Source organism: Eucyclogobius newberryi, unplaced genomic scaffold (genome assembly GCF_026437365.1).
Source record: "Eucyclogobius newberryi isolate DKJ021-1_F unplaced genomic scaffold, fEucNew1.0.hap1 SCAF_14, whole genome shotgun sequence".
NCBI classification, from domain to species: Eukaryota; Metazoa; Chordata; class Actinopteri; order Gobiiformes; family Gobiidae; genus Eucyclogobius; species Eucyclogobius newberryi.
Genome location: NW_027315768.1, coordinates 8,561,588 through 8,582,575, shown reverse-complemented (window position 1 = coordinate 8,582,575; position 20,988 = coordinate 8,561,588). Strand labels below are relative to the sequence as shown.

General features: G+C 39.7%; 2 protein-coding genes across 2 annotated transcripts in view; both read left to right on the top strand.

The window, feature by feature from the left end:
* LOC140359387 (complement C1q-like protein 2) overlaps positions 1 to 20,988 on the top strand; it is a 249,498-nt gene that overhangs the window by 37,307 nt on the left and 191,203 nt on the right. The gene's annotated exons all lie outside the window — the stretch shown is intronic.
* LOC140359386 (contactin-associated protein-like 5) overlaps positions 1 to 20,988 on the top strand; it is a 170,950-nt gene that overhangs the window by 37,155 nt on the left and 112,807 nt on the right. The window contains exons 2-3 of the mRNA XM_072444287.1: positions 10,826 to 10,936; positions 12,056 to 12,249. Of these exons, the coding sequence (XP_072300388.1) occupies positions 10,826 to 10,936; positions 12,056 to 12,249 (305 nt within the window). The remainder of the gene's footprint in view (positions 1 to 10,825; positions 10,937 to 12,055; positions 12,250 to 20,988) is intronic.

Genomic DNA, 20,988 nt, shown 5'->3' with positions numbered 1-20,988 from the left:
AACAGCTAACGGCTATGCTAACACCCTGTTCGACAGATGCTCAACTCACATTTTGGGTCTGGATAAGAGAAAATAAATACATACAGACCAAGAAAACAGGCACGCATGATGATCCCATTTAGTCACACACACAAAAAGCACTGGTGATAAAGGGTAGCCCTGACGCGTCCCTGCTCTGCACATTTAGGGATTAATAATAGGCTGCAGGGGCCGGAAATAGAAACGTGTTTGTGCCAAGGCCCCTCTGATGTGATTGTCAAATATAATAAAGAGACGGATAAGACCTGCTTTAGGAAGTAATTATTTTGGTTTTGACGCAGTTTTACAGTTGTTGTGGAGGAACATGTTTTCTCTATAATCGTAAGGAGCAGAGCAGTTATACAAGCCTCATTTTAGAAAGTATATTTAGTGCCTTTTGTAGTTTTGGTTGCTACTATTTAGGGTTTCACAATTTAGAAAAAAATCTAATTGCAGGTTTGTATTGCAATTGTGGTTCTGTTAGATTTATATATCATCTTGCGACCCCCAGCTCAGCGCCCCACAACCCTTAATTTAAGAACCCAGGCATATAAACATTTGAGAGTAGACTGAAATCTGAACTGATAAACTGACACAAGAATCACATGAACGTCAGAAGATGTTTACAGAGGTCTAAACTACTGGAGCAAATACATTTTTATTATAAAATACATTCTATTTTAGTCTTTATAGAGGACATTCTTTCATTCTAAATAATAGCAACCTGCAGCTATTCATTATTGAAAACAAAACTGGTGCGGGTGAGTGCCTTTTAATCAATCAAACAGTGGCACTCAGGAATCATATTTAGATTTGTCTTTTATTGTCAATAAAATATCAGATTGCCTTGGTCATTGAAATTCTCCTTTTATTAGCTAGATTTATTTTGGAGAGACCATAGCCTGTAGTCAAATCCATCTTGAACAGATCCCACTTTGTGTCTACACAACTTATGGTGCAGAGGAGGAAGTGTAGATTTCCCCCATAAAACATTATGATAAAACGACAGGACGGACAATTTTGCAAAACATTAACTAATATTTGGTCCCCCTTTGGAGACAGCTATTTCCCAGTGAGGATAATCTGTATTGAGGAGGAGTTTTCACGGCTCTATAAACATGACAGCGAAAACAATGATGTGGCTTTGTTTGTTTTGTCCGTGGTGTCCGGCAGACTTCCTCCTCCATCTGCCCGTCCTCCCCACAGACAAGCACTCGTCTGGCACACGTTTCTCCATGTTCTCTCTGCAACTCTCCTCACCGACAGCAAGCATCCACAGGAAATGAGGAACATGAGGAACGTTTTTGTTTCATTTTACACCTCACTTTACTCCTACTTGAGTAATATTGAACTTGCTACCTCATGACAAGAAACAAATGCATTTTTACTACGGTTTCATTTCAAATTAAAATGAATACTAGTAATTAACATGGTACAAATGTTGTCTATAGTAAATCAACAGGTTTCCTTTTTCCTAAAATGCAACTAATGTGTAATAAACCACATCTATTTACATAGCATTCTTCATTGAATATAGTATCACAATATATGAATAATAGTATTGTGCTACTTACTAATTAGGATGAAAAAAAAAAAAAAAAAAAAAAAAAAATATATATATATATATATATATACACACAAATTATTAAAAAAGGTGTTTTTGATTATTTAATCATGTTCTAATCATCACTTGCACTGAGCTTCATTCACACTCATTCACAGCTCATCTTCTCACAAAACACTACATTTTCTGACATCAAATGTAGAGATCCTCAGGTCTCCTTTGCTGTTTATAAGTCCATAAATCACCACCAGACTCGTTTGGAGAATTTCTGCCTCAAATCACATCATTACAACTGCGTGCTTTGATTAGCATGTCAAGGGAAAGATACATTTAGTTTATATCCCTGTGGTAATTCCCGCTCTGACGTGGCTCTGAAAATCTCCTCTGCTGTTTTTAACTCCATGAATCATTTCCAGACTCATTCTGTCAATGTCTTTTGGTCTAATCATGATCAGTACAACTGTGTGCTGAAACCAGGAAGAGACCAGGTTGAAACAAGTCGAAATGTCTATCCTAAAATGTGTGCTGGTGCCATCTACTGGCTGCAGAGGGAATTACTTGGTAAGTCTTGTTCGTGAGATACCAAGTACAACTTCATTTATTTTCCCAAACTTCATATTCCTTCTCACCGGGCTGAGATCCAGCCTTGGACTCGGCGCCTCTATCTGTGAGTCGTGTTCGGCACTAGGACATTTAATCTGGGTTGGGTTCCTGTCCATTTTGAGGCGCGTGAAAGCCGGAAGGATTTGCCAACAGAAAAAAAAAAAACATGTCCTGGCCCCCTTACTGTTGATTATTGTGATAATCCTCTGAGGAGTCTTCATCACATGCTTCCGTTCAAGCACATTTAGCATTCCAAGCCAGACAACAGATAAAAACGACTGTGAGAGGAAAAATGTGCTGTAATTTAATCAGTTTTGGCCCAAGGGCTGCATAAAAGAGCAATTTTGAATCATTCCTGAGCGTATTTGCCGGAAGCATGTTTGAAATGTCTTAGTTTGTCCTGTAGTATTTAACAGAGACGAATAAGCAAAAACGTCTGTAGGAATGATGTGGATAAATATAGCAACATAATGGGCGTGTTAACAATAGGAGTGATTTCTCATGAAAATTCCACAACAAGTAGATTCAAAAAGACTTGTTCCTGCCCCTTATGACTCAAAGATATAAGCATATTTTAAAGGCTGTAGTGAGGTAAATTATTTCTTGATCAGCTGACGACCTGCCCTGCTGACCTATTAGTCAGCTAAAGGGGACAGTGACGTGAAACTGGGAAAAGCTCTCAAAACATTTGAGCGTCTGACACAAACTGCACCACAACCAGAGATATGCACATGTATTTTTGGTATTACACATTAAAACATAGCACATATGCCATCACAAAGTTTTAGAGTCACGATTATAGTGAGGATTTTACGATGTAGTTGTATTTTGTCATCATGCAGCCGTGCTGCCCTGTCTGAGGGCCCTCGCCTGCTGCGTGTGTTTGGACTCCTCAGGGCTGAGAAGTTGTGGATGTTGTTCACGTTCTCTTTCCTGTTTGGTGCGTTCTAAACTGCGGAGCTTGATATGGCGGACTCCAGCGGAGAAGAAAATAGACTCGATCCACATTTGTGTTCGATGGCGGCGCAGTGACACAAACGTGCAGCTCATGCACGAGATGTGGAACTGCTCTCCGTTATTACAACTGTGTAAGTCCAGCACAGTGCATAATGATGTGGTATTAGCCTGTGCTCTGAAAATTCCTGTTTTCACCTACACCCTATCCCCGCCCACATCCCTGTACGTGTAAAATGATGATCTGCTTCTGTTATAGCTCAAGATCAAAACACGAAAAAAGCAAATTATGTCTCAGTTCATTTTCTTACATTCCTATTGTGCCACCAGTTTTCTAATGGGACCAGTTTTCTGAAATGAAACTCTCAGAATGATAAAGAAAGCCCTAAGGTGCTTACGAGTGCCGACAAAATTTAAATGAACAAACTGTGCTCCTAAAATGATCAGGATTATGATGATGTTTTCTGCTGTTACAGTTATATTATTAGTACGGTGTTATCGATTGACCCTGGCGTCATGGTTCAGTCGAGGTGATCCGGTCTTTGCACTGTCACAGCTGTTGAAAGTGGAGTTTGCTGTAATCTGCTGCTGCTGCTGTGTCAAAGCCTCTAATCTCTCTGGATTAAACACTGTTAGAGTCACTACACAGATGTTACTTTAGATTTTCAACAAGTTTGAGTTGTGACAGAGGGATTAAACGTGTGTGTGTGTATATGTATGTGTGTGTGTGTGTGTGTGTGTGTATGTGTGTGTGTGTGTGTGTGTGTGTGTATATGTATGTGTGTATGTATGTGTGTGTGTGTGTGTGCGTGTGTGTTGTGTGTATGGTGTGTGTGTGTGTGTGTGTGCGTGCGTGAATGGTTGTGTGTGTGTGTGTGTGTGTGTGGGCGGATTGTTTGTGTGTGTGCATGTGTATGTTGTGTGCATGGTGTGTGTACGGTGTGTGTGTGTGCGTGCGTGTGTATATGTGCATGGGTGGGTGGTTGTGTGTGTGTGTGTGTGTGTGTGTGCGTGGGTGGGTGGTTGTGTGTGTGTGTGTGTGCGTGGGTGTGTGAAAAGTAAAAGCATACAGGATCATTACAGTTTATATTTAGTCCAGATTTAATGTTTAAACAGTGCTTGTACAAAAGACGTCACTTCCTGTGCGACCAGAATGTGAAAACATTAAACTGAATGCTGTGTGATATTTAGTGGTTTCTATTGAAGACAGAGGGAACACAGAGGACCAGTGCTTTGGCTTCAGACAAGTCACAGACGATGGTAAAAACTGACTGACTGAAGTTAATCTTATGCCTGTATCAGATGCATGTGTTTTCACATGAAACACCTGCTAATCAATCAATCAATCACATTTATTTATAGAGCACAATTTGTAGTTTACCGATAATATTTATTTTGTGTAGTTTTATTTTGTGTGGTTTTATTTTTGCAGTTTTATTTTAAGTCATTTGTTTATTATGTTGGATGTCATATAGTTAAATTAATTGTTTGCGATTATTGGTTGAGGAACAAAGTATAAAACTATAACTGCATTTAGCACAAGCTATGGTTAGCAGGCTAACTGCTGCTTGTTGCTAACATACACGATTAACAGAATACATTTCAGATCCCTTAATCAAACACATGGAGCCCGATTTACAGAATTTAATATCAGAAGGCAACTAAATGAATTAATTAATGAGTTAATATTTCTAAATTACGTCCTCTGTGAGGAGCCGTTTGTTCGCTTGAGGCAGAGGAAAGCTAGTGCTAATCACGCTAACACTATTACCTATTAAAAAAACACTCTTTATTGTCAGTTAGTAATTTAATTCATCTGTGAGAATGACTGGCTGTTTTCCTGTGGTTCTGATGCTGGTTCTCAATAGTTGAAGACTAAAATGATAGAAGATCGGTCAATTTGTATCTGACGCCTTTGAATGAAGCCGAACATAAAAGTGGGCGGAGACTCAAAAGTGCCCATATGACTGGAGACAATTGTATCCATAACTACACGTATGTGTTACCGTTATCAGCAGAAACATGTGCAATGTCTGTGAGACGCGGGGAGACCTTTGGTGTACTTTTAACTCTGATTAGTTTTCAGAGCCCAGCTTGTAGCACAGGCGTGCTCATTTCCATCAGCAGTCCCTGATAGGGCTGAGCACAGAAGCTGGCACTCACATTGAACATATTCATGTATCATCTTACCTGTAAACAGAAGAGCTGAATTTTTACCTGACAAACAGACTCCAGTGCGGGGCCTTGTGTGTGAAGTCTGCGTGTTGGGCTTTATAATAAATCCTCATCCAGTCACGGTCTGCAGTGTCCGCAAGAAATTGAAGCCAAATGGATAATATGATCCAAACTTCGCAGTAATCATCCTGCTCCTCGGTCCAGGTAAAAGCCTAATCCTAAAGTGAAGGTGGTGCAGCACGGCGGTGTGAAGATGCAGCCAAAATGAAAATATGATCAAATATTCTTCATAATACTCCTCCTCAACAGGAAAACGCATGGTTAAAGTGTAAAGCTGCCAAAAGCATGTGCTGACTTTGACATAAAGTGCTGCACGGAGAAAACAAACGTGAAACTCAAGCTTGAGGTGGTACACGTGCAAGTTTGTTTGAGATATAGTTGTATTTTAAAATAGTGTTTATCTGTTTAGGTGTTGAAAGACAGGTATTGTATCGAAACAAATCAAACGTCCCCAGCCCTTGTCCCTGGGCAGGCTGATGTTATAGTTTATATAATCAAACGGTCAAGGAAAGTGGCACTACAATGACCAGACCATCAGAAATGTGCTGTAACATCCTTCATAGTCAGTCCTTTCAGCAGAATAATTCATCACATCCATCATACCCAACATCCAACACTATTTGTGTGATATAAACTCCAAATTATAAATCAGATGTTTTTTTCCAGACAGACTCGTTTATTGAGTTCGCAAAATATTTTTTAATCTTATTCAGTAATTTCTTGGATCGCAACTTTGTACTTCTACGTAAGTAACATAATTTTTAAGTAACAGTAGTATTATCTTCTGGGTTACTCTACATTTTTCTGGGTGGTTGTGGCAAGTCTAACAAATATTTTTTTCCATTTAATTAATTTAATACATTTTGTTCATTTTGTTCATTTCATTCATTACATTTTTTACACACACCAAAAGTAATGAACAATAATAATGGCATACGTATGATAAAAAATAAATAAAATTACGACACATTTATGTCCAATTTAGTCCAAAGTTGATCAAATATGTCCATTTCCAAATGAAGTCTGAAAGTCCTTTTTTCCATTCCATGACAACAAATTTTAACAATTCAACAAGTTATTTAAAATGAAGTATGTAAAAAAATAAGTCTTTGCAAATGCTTTATTGCCAGTATTGAGTTATTAGTACGGTTATGGATGACACTGTTTGGAAACCAAATAATAATCCTCTTATTGTTTAGCCTTTTAATGGTACAAATGTGTTCAAGTTCTCCATTAATGCTTTTCTTTCTCTCTTAACGCTCTTGGAAGTCCGTGCACTTGTTAAAAGTAGACAGGCGCAATTATTTTCTCTGTTCAAAGCCGTCACAGACAAATGAGCTGAAATAAAGCTCTAGAGGGCTTCTCACTGTTTGAAATATAAAAGGGAAAATTACCAGATTTATTTCTATTTTGTACAGTTTTGACAGAACGGATTAAGAACTCACATTCACCAAAACCACTCGCACTAACATTTGGTGTCAGTTCAATTCTAAATTTCTAAAGATATTGTTGTTGTTGAAAAATATCAATAATACTTGTGGCTGTAATTAGCAGCAGTGTGCGGTGACTTTCAAAACAGGCTTATTTGTCATTATGGAGTATTTTGTAGAATTTTGAGGCAAATAATGAATTTAATCCATCTTGGAAAAAGACTGTAACAAAATGTGGCAACAGCATGTGTGGCGTCTTCAAAATGGCGGCGACTACAAATAAATCACATAAAATGAATTGACAACTCGTGAATAATTGTAGCAGTCCCTGATGGCCTCTGTCAGTTTGGACACATACTCTACGTCTTTAGGTTGATATATTGCTTGTTTTGCTTCTCATGGATAACCTGCACAACTTCTACACTTCTGTTTTTATCCAGAATGATATCTCACTATCTCCAGCCAAACTCAAACAGAACTGTGCAATCACGTTTCAGTGATATAAATGTTCTTCAGAGAATAATCAATATTAAAACTAGTATTGATTAGATTGAGATTAACAAAGCACCACAGGTTGTTTTTGACATCACATTATCTTCTGTGCTCTCTCTGGTTTTGTTTTTTGTGTCATAAATTTCAAATATAAAAAACATATTTTTGACATCTTAACTTCTCTAAACAGCTCAAATTGTGATATAGTTTTTAATTTCAACCATTTTAACCGTTGTAGTTCAAAACATTTGTAGTTTTAATCAAATGATATCCTCAAAATGTAAGATAAAACTGATAAAAACTGATAAAACTAATTTTTTCATTGAAAAAATGAATGAATTAATAAATTAGTATAGAAACCAGATACTAATTTGAGCAAGTATTGATCGCAAAAAAAAATCACATAAACAGGACAAAATGTGACCTTTCCTGAAGAGTTTTAGAAAGATCTTAAGCTTTATCAGAATTAGTAAAAAACAAGAAAGTGTGTTGAAAAGTATAGTAAATATCTCCAAAAAAGCTTTCTATAATAATTTTGTAAGCTAAATTAATATTGAGTATCCAGACTATTCCTTAGATCGAAACAGTTTGACATTTTAATATTGTGACATTTGCTCTCTTTATTTTTTCCTCGTAAACGACCATGTTTGTTTTGATACGGACGAACTGTGCGTGTCCCTTATTGGCTAATCCACCCGTCAATCACGTCCATCTGAACTCTCGGAGATGAAACCGGTCACCAAACACACAAAAGTATGGGAGAAGTGTATGATTTGGTTTTGCTTAAAGGACACATACTAAATTAACTTTTTTGAGCTTTTAACAATGTTTTAACTATGCTCATCAAAAACATACCTGGCGAAGCCTTTAGCTTCAGTCACGCTAATTTGACGAATCCTGGTTAGAAAATCCTCTCCCCTCCAAGCATCAAAAACACTCAGAATCTCCTCAATAACGTTTTCTCCATCTGTGACGTGGAATCTTCTCGAACTGTCTTTCGCCGTCTTAATTTTGTCCTGTACACTGAGGTAACTATATTAAGATAGATCCATGCGCTTGGATACACACCGGCATATCAACTATGCATGTGCAGCCAGGAAAACGTGCTGCTCTCCTGGGGACGAGCCGACGAGGCTGCAGCTGTGCAGTAGGTGCATCCTATGATTGACATGTGAATGAACTACTCTCGGCTGTCCACGCCACAAGGAAATGAGACTCAGATTTGGCGCCAAAAAATCTTCCATAATTCCTTTAACCCGGGACTACCTTTGCTTTGGCACCATCTACTGGAATCACACACAGTTTAAACAGCAGAGACACAGATGTAATTTGGTCCCAGTACATATTATATAACGTAAAAAGCAGCTCTGTGAGACTGCTGTGTCAATTTAAATAATTGAGTTGTTAGCATGCTAGTTGTTGTTAGCTTTACTGTGCTGGAAATTGTGCTCTGAAAGATGTGAAAAGTGCTTGAGAAAACTCATCTTGGTGAATAATTAGTATGTTCGTAATGAAGTAGGTAAGTGAGCAATAACTTCGGAGCGCTGCGAACAGCTTCAACATTTAACGTTAACATAATAAAAACTACTGTTCATTTAATTTCAACTCACCTTCTTTGCTCTTATACGGGAAATTTATTAAATTAAAGCTTCTCTGTGTAATTTTTATTGATTGCTGATCTATTTGAAGAAAACGGGGCACGGCAAAGCAACAAATCTGCTGTTTTGTTGCACTGCTGACCCAGAAGTGACGTCACACTTAACAATCCCATAGTCCAGTGGACTGTTTCCATGGTGATCTAACTTCTAAATTGGAAAACCAGTCTGTATGGCTTGCATTATTGTGTGTTCTTCTCATAGAAAGCTCCAGCCTTCATGTCTCTGCTGTCAGACTGAAAACTCGTACATTGGTAGTCTCTCAGTCAATATTATTTCTACAACGCCGTTGTGCCTCAGTCCCACACTCTCCTAACTGTCAGTCAGTCTGGACACCTGCGTCAGTTATGTCTTACTTCTATTCTATGTCTGTCAGTCACCCCTTGGTGACGTTTCTGGAATACTTACTAGTACAGTGCTTTACAGAGAATCACAGTCCAGTCACTTGTGTCTTTTCATGACATGTAATCTTTGAGTGTCTTCTCACAGACAGTCCTCCCAGTGTGTCCTCTCTGTCAGTCAGTCTGGACAGCTGTATGTGTCCAGATGACGTTTATTTTCTCTCGCATATCAACATCTAGACCCATGTTTGTATTTATGCTAATGTCCCGTTTGATTTCCATTGCATCTGCACAGTCTGTATACTTGCCTGGTCTAATTTCGGATTTTCTGTCTATATTTTCTCATCTCAAGACAGTCTGTACACCTGTATGGTCTCTATGCTGATGTCTTGTGTATTGTTTCTTACCTACAGGCAGTTTGGACACCTGTATGATCTCTATGCTGATGAATTGCTTTTTGTCCATAAGGATAATCTGAACACCTGTAGGGTCTCTATGCTACATGCAATACGTCATAAGGCGCTGGTACAGCTGGCAGCCCGGTGTAAACGCTCTCTCTTCTTTCTCACACTTATTGTGCTTTATCTCCTATATTTTGTAAATATAGTTAGTATATTTTTTCTATTTTACTGTACGATAGGGACACGCGCTGGAATAGTTTTTTAATTCAACTGTTTTTGACTTTTTTCGGCTGGATTTGAGCGTTTTTCCTTGCGTTCGTTGTGTTGTTGTGACGTGAGCTAGCTCCGAGCGAGCCCACCAGCCCCCCCCCTGCCCTCCGGCCGCGCTAAAGTACGGCGTGTCGTCGGTACACGTTTATATACACGTTTATATGAAAGAGGAACTTCACGAACGATCGGGACACGCACTGGAATCGCCTTAAATTAACTTGTTTTGACTTTATTCGGCTGGATTGAGTGTTTTCGTCGTGTCGTTGCGATGTGTCTTGGCTCTGAGCCCCCCGGCTCCGGCCCCGCCCCCGCCCCCGGCTCCGGCCCCGCCCCCCGCCCGGCGCCGTACCGCATTTACACAAAGGAGGAACTGATGAAACTGCGGAGAACAGTCGTCTTACCCGGAGATCGTCACGTTATCCCGTCGCAATACTGACCTAACCTAATACTGATGTGCAATTCTGTCGTATGTGCAATTACTGTGAAATTCATGTGCAATCTATGTGCTGTCGTGACACATATTCATGTGCAATTACTGTCGGGATCACATGCAATGGTATTTATGTATTTATTTGTCTATGGGAGTTTTTATTTATTTATAGGAGATCTTCTACTGAAAGTGTTTTTCAGACTTCCTATAAGTGATCTGTTCTTCTGTATCTACCTCTGTATCTACCTGCGTTGCACCAATGAAATTTCCCCATGTGGGACAATAAAGGAATATCTTATCTTATCTTATCTTAATGTTTCAAACTCTGTGTTCGTCTTACAGACTGTTGCACCGGTCCTCTGCTCACCTTCTCTGTGTCCGTCTGCCTGTGTACCTGTATGGTCTCACACATTCTCCTGTGTCCTGTTACAGACAGCTGCAGCAGTCCTCTGGTCTCCTCCCTGCCCCAGTCCTCGTTCCAGAGCTCGTCTCAATCGTCCTACAGCTACGGCGCACAACAAGCCAAGATCAACAGACGAGATGGTAAGAGTTGCGTTACAGAGGGCAGTGTGAGGATAGGGTTACATTATGAAATTACTGCCACCAGCTCAAAATCATAAGATAAGATAATCCTTTATTGTCCACACATGGGGAAATTTCGGTGTTACAACGCTGTAGATACAGGGGGAAAGGACACATAACTTATAGGAAATTTGAACAGCCAACAAACTCACATCTTTAGACTAAAGCAAGGCAAGGCAAGGCAAGTTTATTTGTAGAGCACATTTCATACACAAGGCAATTCAAAGTGCTTCACACAGCAGGAAAAATGCATTAAAATCACAAAGAAATTACGGAAACAGAAATACAATAAAATTAACTAAATTTAAAAGTATCAATCCAACTGATTGTCTAAACTAATAAAATCACAAACAAAAGAGAAGAGTGCAAAGAAAAAATCCTTTCAGTCATATGCGCAGCTAAACAAAACTGTTTTTAGCTTAGATTTGAACATTGTCAGAGTTGAAGCCTGTCTCACATCTTCAGGAAGAATGTTCCAGATTTTAGCTGCATAAAACTGAAACGCAGATTCCCCATGTTTTGTCCTGACTCTGGCACCAGCAGGAGGCCGGTCCCTGAGGTCCTCAGAGTCCGAGATGGTTCATATGGCACTAACATATCCAAGATGTACTTTGGTGCTAGGCCATGGAGAGAGTTGTACACAAGCAGAGCTGCTTTAAAGTCTATTCTCTGAGCCACAGGAGCCAGTGCAGAGACCTGAGAACAGGACTAATGTGATCATACTTCCTGGTTCTAGTGACTCTTTTGACTAAGCCAAACACAACCTTTGTCGATACGTTTGTGCCAGCCAAAAATATAGTTAGTTTGCATGCACAGAATTTTGCGATTCTGATCAAAGAGGTCATGGTGTAGATTTCACAATTCTGTTTTCTACAGGGATTTTTTGGCATTACTTTGATAGATAGGTTTAATGCCATACTCTGGAATATCAAAAAAAACAAACCTCCCATGTAGACAAGCTGGTGGGAGCCCCTCCACCAGAAAAAGTTACATACTGGGCCTTTAAGTTACATTTTTGAGTATTACCTTGCCATCTTTTTGTCTTGAACTGACCTGTTGACGATGTTATTGTGGTCCAAGGAGCAGGCGGCTGGTCTCCCATGGTGACGGACCGTGAACCCTGGCTGCAGCTGGACCTCCGGGAGCGCATGGAGGTGACGGCTGTGTCCACTCAGGGCCGGGCTAACAGCGAGGACTGGGTGAGCCGCTACATGCTGCTGTATAGTGACACCGGTCAGGCGTGGAAGCAGCACCGACAGGAGGACGGAGTGGGGGTGAGTGACACATGCACCGGACACAAGGGTTTGTTGAGTACTGAATCTGCATTTGGCAAATCAATTGTGTTTAAAAATAATCTGTTAACAAGTTACAATTTCGACTTTTGGCCGTTGGTTGCGACAGACGTACAATTAAAATGCAACAGATGTACAATTAAAAAAGTGGTTAGACTTCTCATTTAACTCAAATGTAGTTAACTTAATGAGATTTTACTAGTTAATTGTTTATGGTTTGACAAATTTGGTGAAGTTTATGGTGATACTTCCTGGTTTGACATGAGCAGCAGATGTGTCATAGGTAGAGCTAATTCTAATCTATTCTGTAAGCAAGGGCCAAAGTATATAAACTATTGATTCTATTCTAGTCTAAGTAATGTGGTGAGTCTGCACTGTGGGACCAAAAGTTTAAGAAGGACAAAAAGTGTCCTTGTACTGCAAAACAGCAAAACAATCCTCTGTAATGACCATAATGTAAGTAGAGGAAGTACAAAGTCGTCAGATATTTTATACACACCGAAATAATCTAGGGAGAGTACAGAAGCAAAGCACAAATACCAGGTGCTGCCTGTCCGAAAAAAAAGTGGCCACCGGAACACACGCTCAAATATTTAGCTTTGATTACAGCACATATTTGCTGTGGCATAGTTTCAATAATTGCAATTTAAAAGATTTATTTCCATCCAGCGTGTCATTATTTTTCACCAGTTGATCTTATGTTGATGATGGAGAGAGTGACCACTGCACAAAGCCTTCTCCAGCTCGTCCCAAACACTCTCACTGGGTTCAGAGCTGGAGTAGATTAGTTACTGTTTCTCCTTAGATGTCTTCTCTTGTATCAAACATACTGACATCTCATCCATGACCTCGGGATCCGTCTTTTTACATTGTTGTTTCAGAAATGAGAAGCCGCTCACTGCATCAGTTGGGTTTAAATATCGTGGTGCAGATGAAAGATCGTCACCTGCAGCTGTTCTCCAGTAGAAGGGTCGTGACTGTTTGCTTGGTTGAATCCAGGTGGACAGTTAGCCCAAGTTACTTTCCCCTCTGGTCAGCGGAGAAAAGTGAAAACTGTCTCAAATGCAGGACAGCGCAGGTTTACTCAAAATCGTATAGGATTTTAAAAAAAACTTGATTTGGCATAATATGTTTCTGTGTCTATTGAAGAAGATTGCCTGTTTAAATCTGGAAAAAATCACTAGACTATACTTTTATGGATTTACACTACACATCAGAATAGACCCGTTTTAAACAAGTTGATACTAAAAATAAAATATTAGAATTACGGGTATAATGGACATTTCCTGAAACGTTTAGAATAGTCTGAATCTACAACAGAACTAGTATCAGACCACACCATAGTACCAGCATCTGTGATTTCTGTGTTCTCTGTCTAACATTATTCTCATATTAATATTTTAGCATTAACTGTGTTTGCCCTACTTTGCTCACGTAGCCTGATTAACTCCCCCTGAACCAGGACCCAACCAGGTTAGAATTATCTCCAAGATGGGAAAGAACAAAGTCTAAACCAGCTCCAAAACAGGTCTAAACCCGGACTAAAACAAGACTAAAGGCTAAACAAGAATTCAAACAGGCCAAAGAACTATTTCTAGCCATAGCCAAGCAACTAAAACATGTCTAGTGGGGTCTATCTCTATCTCTCCACCTTAACGTCAATTAAGTAGTTACTAAGCCTTAATCACCAATTTTCATTATAAATTAGTGTTTTCATGCTTTATTAAGGCAGATAAAAGTGTAGTTATTATAAAGTGTTTCCCATTATTTAAAAAAATACAAATGCAAAGGTGTAAAAGCCAATAAAGTCCAAAGTACGCCAGTAGGGGGCAATTTTACACACGCACGCACACACACACACACACACACACACACACACTCACATGTTTATAGAAGTTGTTATGCAAGGTGAAATTCCAACGCTAAAGAGGCTCCAAAAGTACTTTAAGAACTAAATAATTCATGAAAAGCACATTTGAATTGAATTGTTAAGTGAAACATTACAAAAGCTGTATTAATTTAAAAGTAAAGCTGGGATAGAAAAGCCCTGAGAACCGTAAACTTGTGCTCCATCGTTTCCTTCTAAACTAGTAAACTTCCACGGACAATGAAAATGAAATGGCAGTCGGTGCGGCCGCTAGCTGGATGTTAGCGGGCTGTGTTTGGCGCTGGCTGTGCAGAGGCAGGCGGCTGTAGTTTTGAAGGGCTGAATAATTGATCCGCTTCCACATCGCGTTAAAAATGTATTGTACAGGACAAGGCTTCCAGTCGAGACCACGCAGGAACCGAAATGCAACCTAGAGCTGCTTAGAAGGAGAGGAAAAGAGAGAAGACAAGAGCAGGAGCAGGACAAAAGGTTAAACAATTGTGGATGTTGAAAGATATTGGCGATTCATTTTCTATAAGGTTATAATAGAATTCTTGTCTTGTGTGTTGTCAAAAACTTGTGAACAAAGAGTTGCCAAATATTCAGTGTAAACTTTGCGATAGTGATATTTCAATTTTACTATCGCTGATCCTCTTACTATATATATTTAAAAACACACACAAAAATCAAAATATCCAAATATGTTCAATTAAACATAATGTAATTGTTGTTCTCTTAACTGTAGAAACGTATGATGTGTCTGGGATGTAAAACTCCAACAATGGAAAAGATAGATGGATACCTGTGGAATGATCTTTTAATTACAGCGAGTCTGAACAATTTGCTGCATGTCCCTCCCTAGTGTCTTCTCCACTTCACACTGCACTGTCCTATCCAGTAAAGCCTACGGAACTACCCAATCATACATAAGGAGAACATGCAAACCCACACAGAGAGACCTCACACGTTGTATTAAAACCAAATGCATTAGATTAATAGCATGAGAGAACAGAAGAGTTAAGAGGGATAAGAGTTAGAGAGATAAGAAATAAACTACAACAAAATCCCATTATAATATCAGAGAACATGTAACAAGATGAAGTCACACCAAAAGAACATTGTGTTTTTAGCTGTAACACATTATATTACATTGAATATCAGTATCACACATAAAGATGTCGTAGTGGAGGTGGATACATGGTGGAAATGACACTGCATTGAGACAGATTCAGGGCATGGGGTTTTAAAAATGTACATTCTCAGTTTCTAAATATGAATACTTTCAATATGCCACAGGGTTTGTGAGTCGTGGGTACCCCAAGTTTACTTTTAATATTTTGGAATTGGTTCAAAGATAATACATTTGAACAACTCTCATCTCATTCAGAACATCAACAATTAAGTTACATAAAAAACTAAAAACCTGTCAAATGTGTCAAATCATGTATGAACTGTACAGCTATGTGATTGTGCAATAATTATACTAATATTTAAAGGTCTAGCTCAGATGAACATGGTCAATGTAGTTCATTTTGTGAGACTGTGTGATTTAGTTTTACCATGAAATCTACCTTTCTCTCCTTAAATAAGATGTTTCTGAGTCTGAGTCTTGAGGAAATTAGTTTATATGGGGGGAGTTGAAGCATCCTTTATCTCCCCCTGCCTTTAGCTTACAAGCTAGTTGAGCTCTGCGCTGTCGGAGCAACAACAAAAGTACTTTCAGTTTCAATTTTTACCGTTATGTGAGTCAAACCTCATCCGTCCAAAATGACACGACGCACTTGTTGGTGCCATCGTGAGGACAGAAGGCCGTATGCTCGCGGCGCCGTGGGTTTCACCAACTAGTCTCACTTGAAAGGATTATTCTTCTATAATATCCTCAAAGATCCTGTTTGTTGTCAGAAATGGATTAACTAGTAAGTGTAGCGGAGCAGGAGCAAACGGTGAGCACGGTGCGCTCAGAGGCCACCTGGACCAGATGAGTCACATCGCTTTCTTTAGGAACCAAGTGCAGATGAAGGACGAGGCGTGAAACATGTGGCCAGCAGCAGCAGCAGTGCACACACGGGAGAAAGTGTAAACCTTTACGCAGGAATGAGAGAAGGACTGCGCTTTTAACAAATCCTGCGCAGCGAGATGAAGAGGAACATGGGACATTTGGACAATCACACTGCGCTTGCTCAATGTTGAATGGAGACAGTTTGTTAGTTGTAATTTATTGGCCTACATTGGAGCTTTATGTGGATTATTCAGTTATAATGTGCGTCAGAATTGACTGTGCTAAATAGGCAGCCGCCCCCACGCCATCGCGATATCTCTACTTTGTTCCATGCAGCAGCTGGCTAACGCTAGTTTACGCTCTAAATGATGTGCCTATGCGAATAAATGTTAGTAGCCTACTTGCAGACTTCACGTTAGCCCCATTTTCTACTCTCCAGATATTATATTGTAAGATCAGACACAAAGTCCGTTCTCTTGAAAGCTTTGAGGGCTTGTCTGTGCAGAGAGCGACTGTGGCTGAGGCTCTAATGTAAATGTCCACAGATGTTAGCTGTGGCAAGTTTTCACTGCTTTTAAGTGTCAGCGACTTGCCTGCCAAACCCCCGAACTTCTGTCTTCCTAAACTATCGCCCCTTTTCATTTTCTATGAGATGTCTGATATTTTTTGATGCGACTGTCTAAAAGCAGCGATAGGCTCGCACATACAGTGACGTGCGCAAAATGGCGACAACAGCAAACAAGTCACATGAAAGTTCCCATAGTTGACAATCCATGCAAAACATATATAACTCTTTTCCTTCGCTTTTTTTAAAGTCAAAGGATTTGAGTATTTTTAGAACTGCACTGTTATAATGGCCCATATAATTCTCAGTCTCGCTCCTCTCTTTTGTTCATGTGGATATTTCTCATGGTAGCAGCACATTGCATCACTCCGGCACAAGAGTCACAGCGTTTCCACAGATAAGCAGCTCATTATGTCCTGTGGTGGTCCCTCAGACAGAGCTGCGTCACAAGGCCCACTGCACACGGACGTAACAGCTCATTATGGAGGTTCTCCTTGTGTTCTGACCATCTACAATGCCTTCAGCTCTTTGGCTTTTGGTCCCTCTGGCGTAGGTGCGTCACAGGGCCCACAGCACAGGGATAAAGCCGCTTTTCTTATCTCTATTCTCATTGCGTTTTGAACATTTACAGAGCTCCGGCCCCCAAGATGACTGAATTTGCCGAGGATGTCATATTTATAGGGAAGAGTTATCGGCTATGAATAGCAACGAGCCTGATTTGGGTCTTTTTTATCGTTAAATGAACCTGTAGATAATGATTTATCTTAAAACTAAATGGATTAAACGAGAATGTTGTTTCGATTGTCTAGATTGTGTCCTAAATCTGCAACATCCATACATCTGATTCATTTTACACCTTCTTATATCATCAAAAATAGTTAGAGATGGTAGATGTTTGTGAGAAAATGTTTTAATTACAAGGCAGTGTACTGAACTTGACAGTTAAAAAATATTTTTTAACTGTAACTTATGTGAAGCTGTCCTACATGTTAACCTTTCTAAGCAGTCAATTGTGTAAACAGTGTTTCACAAAAAAAAAATAGGGATTGTATCTCTTCTAACATTTCTCTATTTCGTCAAATCAATAGACCAGTCGGCAATTCATGGGTCTCAATCATGTGACTTATTTGTTGTTGTCACGCCATTTTTTGGGCCGTATGTTGTAGCCTATTTTGGCAGTTAGATAGTCTGGAAAAATAGCACTTCTTACTAAAAATGAAATGGGGAGATTCTTCAAGAATAGGTTATGGTTAAGGTTTTTATCTTTATCAACTGCCTAGGGAGTTGCTGACGCCACAGAAAGGACACATATTATACTAAATGTGTGCTTTTAACCATGTTCTAATATTGAAAAACATACCTGGAGTTGCATTTAGCTTCAATCCTGCTAGTTTTGATGAATCTTGGTTTAAAGTCCACTCCCCTCCGAGCGTCAAAACATTCAGAATTTTCCAGATGTGTGGCTTTTTGTCAATATGTGACGTGTTCCCACGTGTTGGTGTTGAATGCAGAGCTGAAGTCCACAAACAGGATGCAGTCCACATGCTGCAAGATGAGGCAGGGGTTAAATCCTTTCCCAACAATCTAAAACAACCTAAATCAAAGCAAAAATACATTTGGAGTTTAACGTAAGGCTTGATTTGGTGCAGCAAATATCCACTTTTCCCATCAATCTGGAGCTTTGTAAAAGGCTCCGTCTTTCTTCTACCCTCGATCATTTGTACATTCCAGTGCATGAAAATAAGCCATAATCTGAAACTTCTATAAAGTTGGTTAAGTTTGACACATTTCTTTACATTTCTATGTGAATTTTCAGCAACTGCACCTGCCAGTACAGATATTCAGAATCACAATCAGAAAAAGGTTTATTGTCATTGTCAGTGAACAAAATTATCACAAACTAGGAACTTGCTTCGGTGGTTCATACAACACTGAACATTCAAGTATTGAGTTTGGTTGTGCATTTTTGGGATTGCGTGTTGCCAGGAGAAATTTCCAATCTTAGATTTGATGATGAGGTATGATCTATCCATCTATAATGAGAGCTCGATAACGATCCGACAAATAGTCCCTCTGATGCAGCTCCATCACAGGACCTACAGCGCAGGGATAAACTGGTTAATTATGGCAGGTCTCACAGTATTCTGACCTTCTATAACACCCTCAATGCTTTGGATCACAGTCCCTCTAATGCAGCTGTGTCACCGGCTACTGTCAGCGTGTTCCGAAGACTCATTAGGGCTGTTGTATTGGTGTGGTAGACCATCGACAACGCCTTCAACGTGTTCACTAATGGTACACCTGATGGAGCTGCATCACAGGCCCAGAGCACAGGGATAAATGGCCCAGATTTACGGGATTTAGCGCCACACGATTTTTTTATTTTCTCCAAATTTCTTTTTAATTATTGCAGCAACTGTTTTTTGACATAACTTAACATTGAGCCACTGTTGTAAGTTTGAGTTGTCACTAGCAATCAGTCAAGCAGATGTCCGTTATAAGAGATGAAGTTTGAATTTGAGAAAAGTGTAGGTTTTGTTTTTCATTGTGATACTAAAACTGTAATTGTAACATAATTGAAAATATCACAATATACCTTGACATCAAACATCCTAACCCTAATTAAGACCTACTCCAGGTTTAGTCTATAGCTGCTTTGTTCTGGTGGAGTTGGTCCGTTTAGCAGGCCTGTCACGAGAATTAATATCGACAACGACTGACTATTTATTATTTTCATTGTGTTATATATTTTAAGATATTTTTTTGGGTCAGTGGCAAAGATTAGTCCCTATATTATCGTCTATAATTTGTTCTACATTGTTATCATTTTAATTTCATTGAAAGTAAACTGTAGATTTCTGTTGTGGAATAGCACCACCGTGAGTTGTTTGTAGATATTGTTGCGATAAAACAACATTGTGTACTAGCTCACGGAACGAAAAGTGTAGCCTTTCAGCTCCTAGTGGCCATCTGTGGTACTTCTTATTCAAACTTCCCTGTCGCTGGTGCCTTGTTTCCATGGCGACGTGCCCACCTCTGTATTATTCACACAGTCGCAGCTCATTAGCCCCTCGCGGTGATGAAGGGGCGATCCCGCTAACCTTTGGCTCACTCAAACTGACGCTTGGTTGTCTGGCATCCGGGCCGGAGCAGAGCGGAGCGGCACGGCGGCGACGCTACCTGAACCGAGGAGCTAACGAGGAGACACCGCAACTGCCAAACCACGGCCCAGCTCAAAGACTGAAGCCAAAATAAGGAAAAAGGAAGACAGAGGGTGATGAGAGGGGATGTCAACGTCACCAGACTGATTCTAATGAACTAGTGACGCAACAAGACGAGCCCTTGCTGCAGGTCACAAAAAAAGTTTCAAGGACACGTGGTGTGCAAAATGAACTTTTTGGAGCTGTGAACCTTGTTATAACATTGTTCCCTCGTCAAAAACATAGCTGGAGTTGTGTTTAGCTTCATTCGTGCTTGTTTCATTCATCCTGTTTACGAGGTCCTCCCTCTATCTCTCTCTGAGCCTAAGAAAAATGCTCCTTTTCAAGATTAGTTCCAGATTAGTGTTCAAGTAATTTAGTGTTCATAATCTATTTGCTGTTTTTAAGTCCATAAATCACCACAAGCCTCGTTCTGTTGTCAAATTGTGTTCTCAACAAACTCTATTAGCAAAGCATTCACAGTTGCCTTCAGTTTTGTTTTCATTGTGCATTCCCACTGCTGACAGTAGAGGCCAATTAAATTATTAAGAATGGATTATATTTCCACTTTAGAACCTCGAATAAGTCAGTTTTAAATATATGACCTTTAAGACTTGATAATTATTCAAACTAAAAACTAACATCTTAAAACAAAACGTAGTTCAACAAAAGTTCAGGTTCAATAAATTGTGGCAGTTCCGAGTAATAGTTAAATATGTAACGATTTACTTTAGGTTACAGTATATACATGTAGTGAGTGTTTTAGAGGCAGAAGCAGCAGCACCAGACATGACAGGAGACAGAAACAAGGGCGCACATGCATCCTTCTCTGAGGAAACGAGCCTCCTCCTCCGAGATCATATCCAGTTTGTAAAAGAATCATCTGACAGTCACCCGCACTGCGCTTCTCTTTCATGCTTAAACTCACAGGATGGCTCTCCTCTGCCTGTTTGACCTGCTTTAGTCTGACTTTAACTGTAACTCTCACACTGAACCCCTCCCGCCAAACACACTTCCTCTCTCTTCTCTTCTCTTCTCCTCTCTTCTCCTCCATCCATCATTCAGCGTGCTCTACAAACGCTCCAAACCC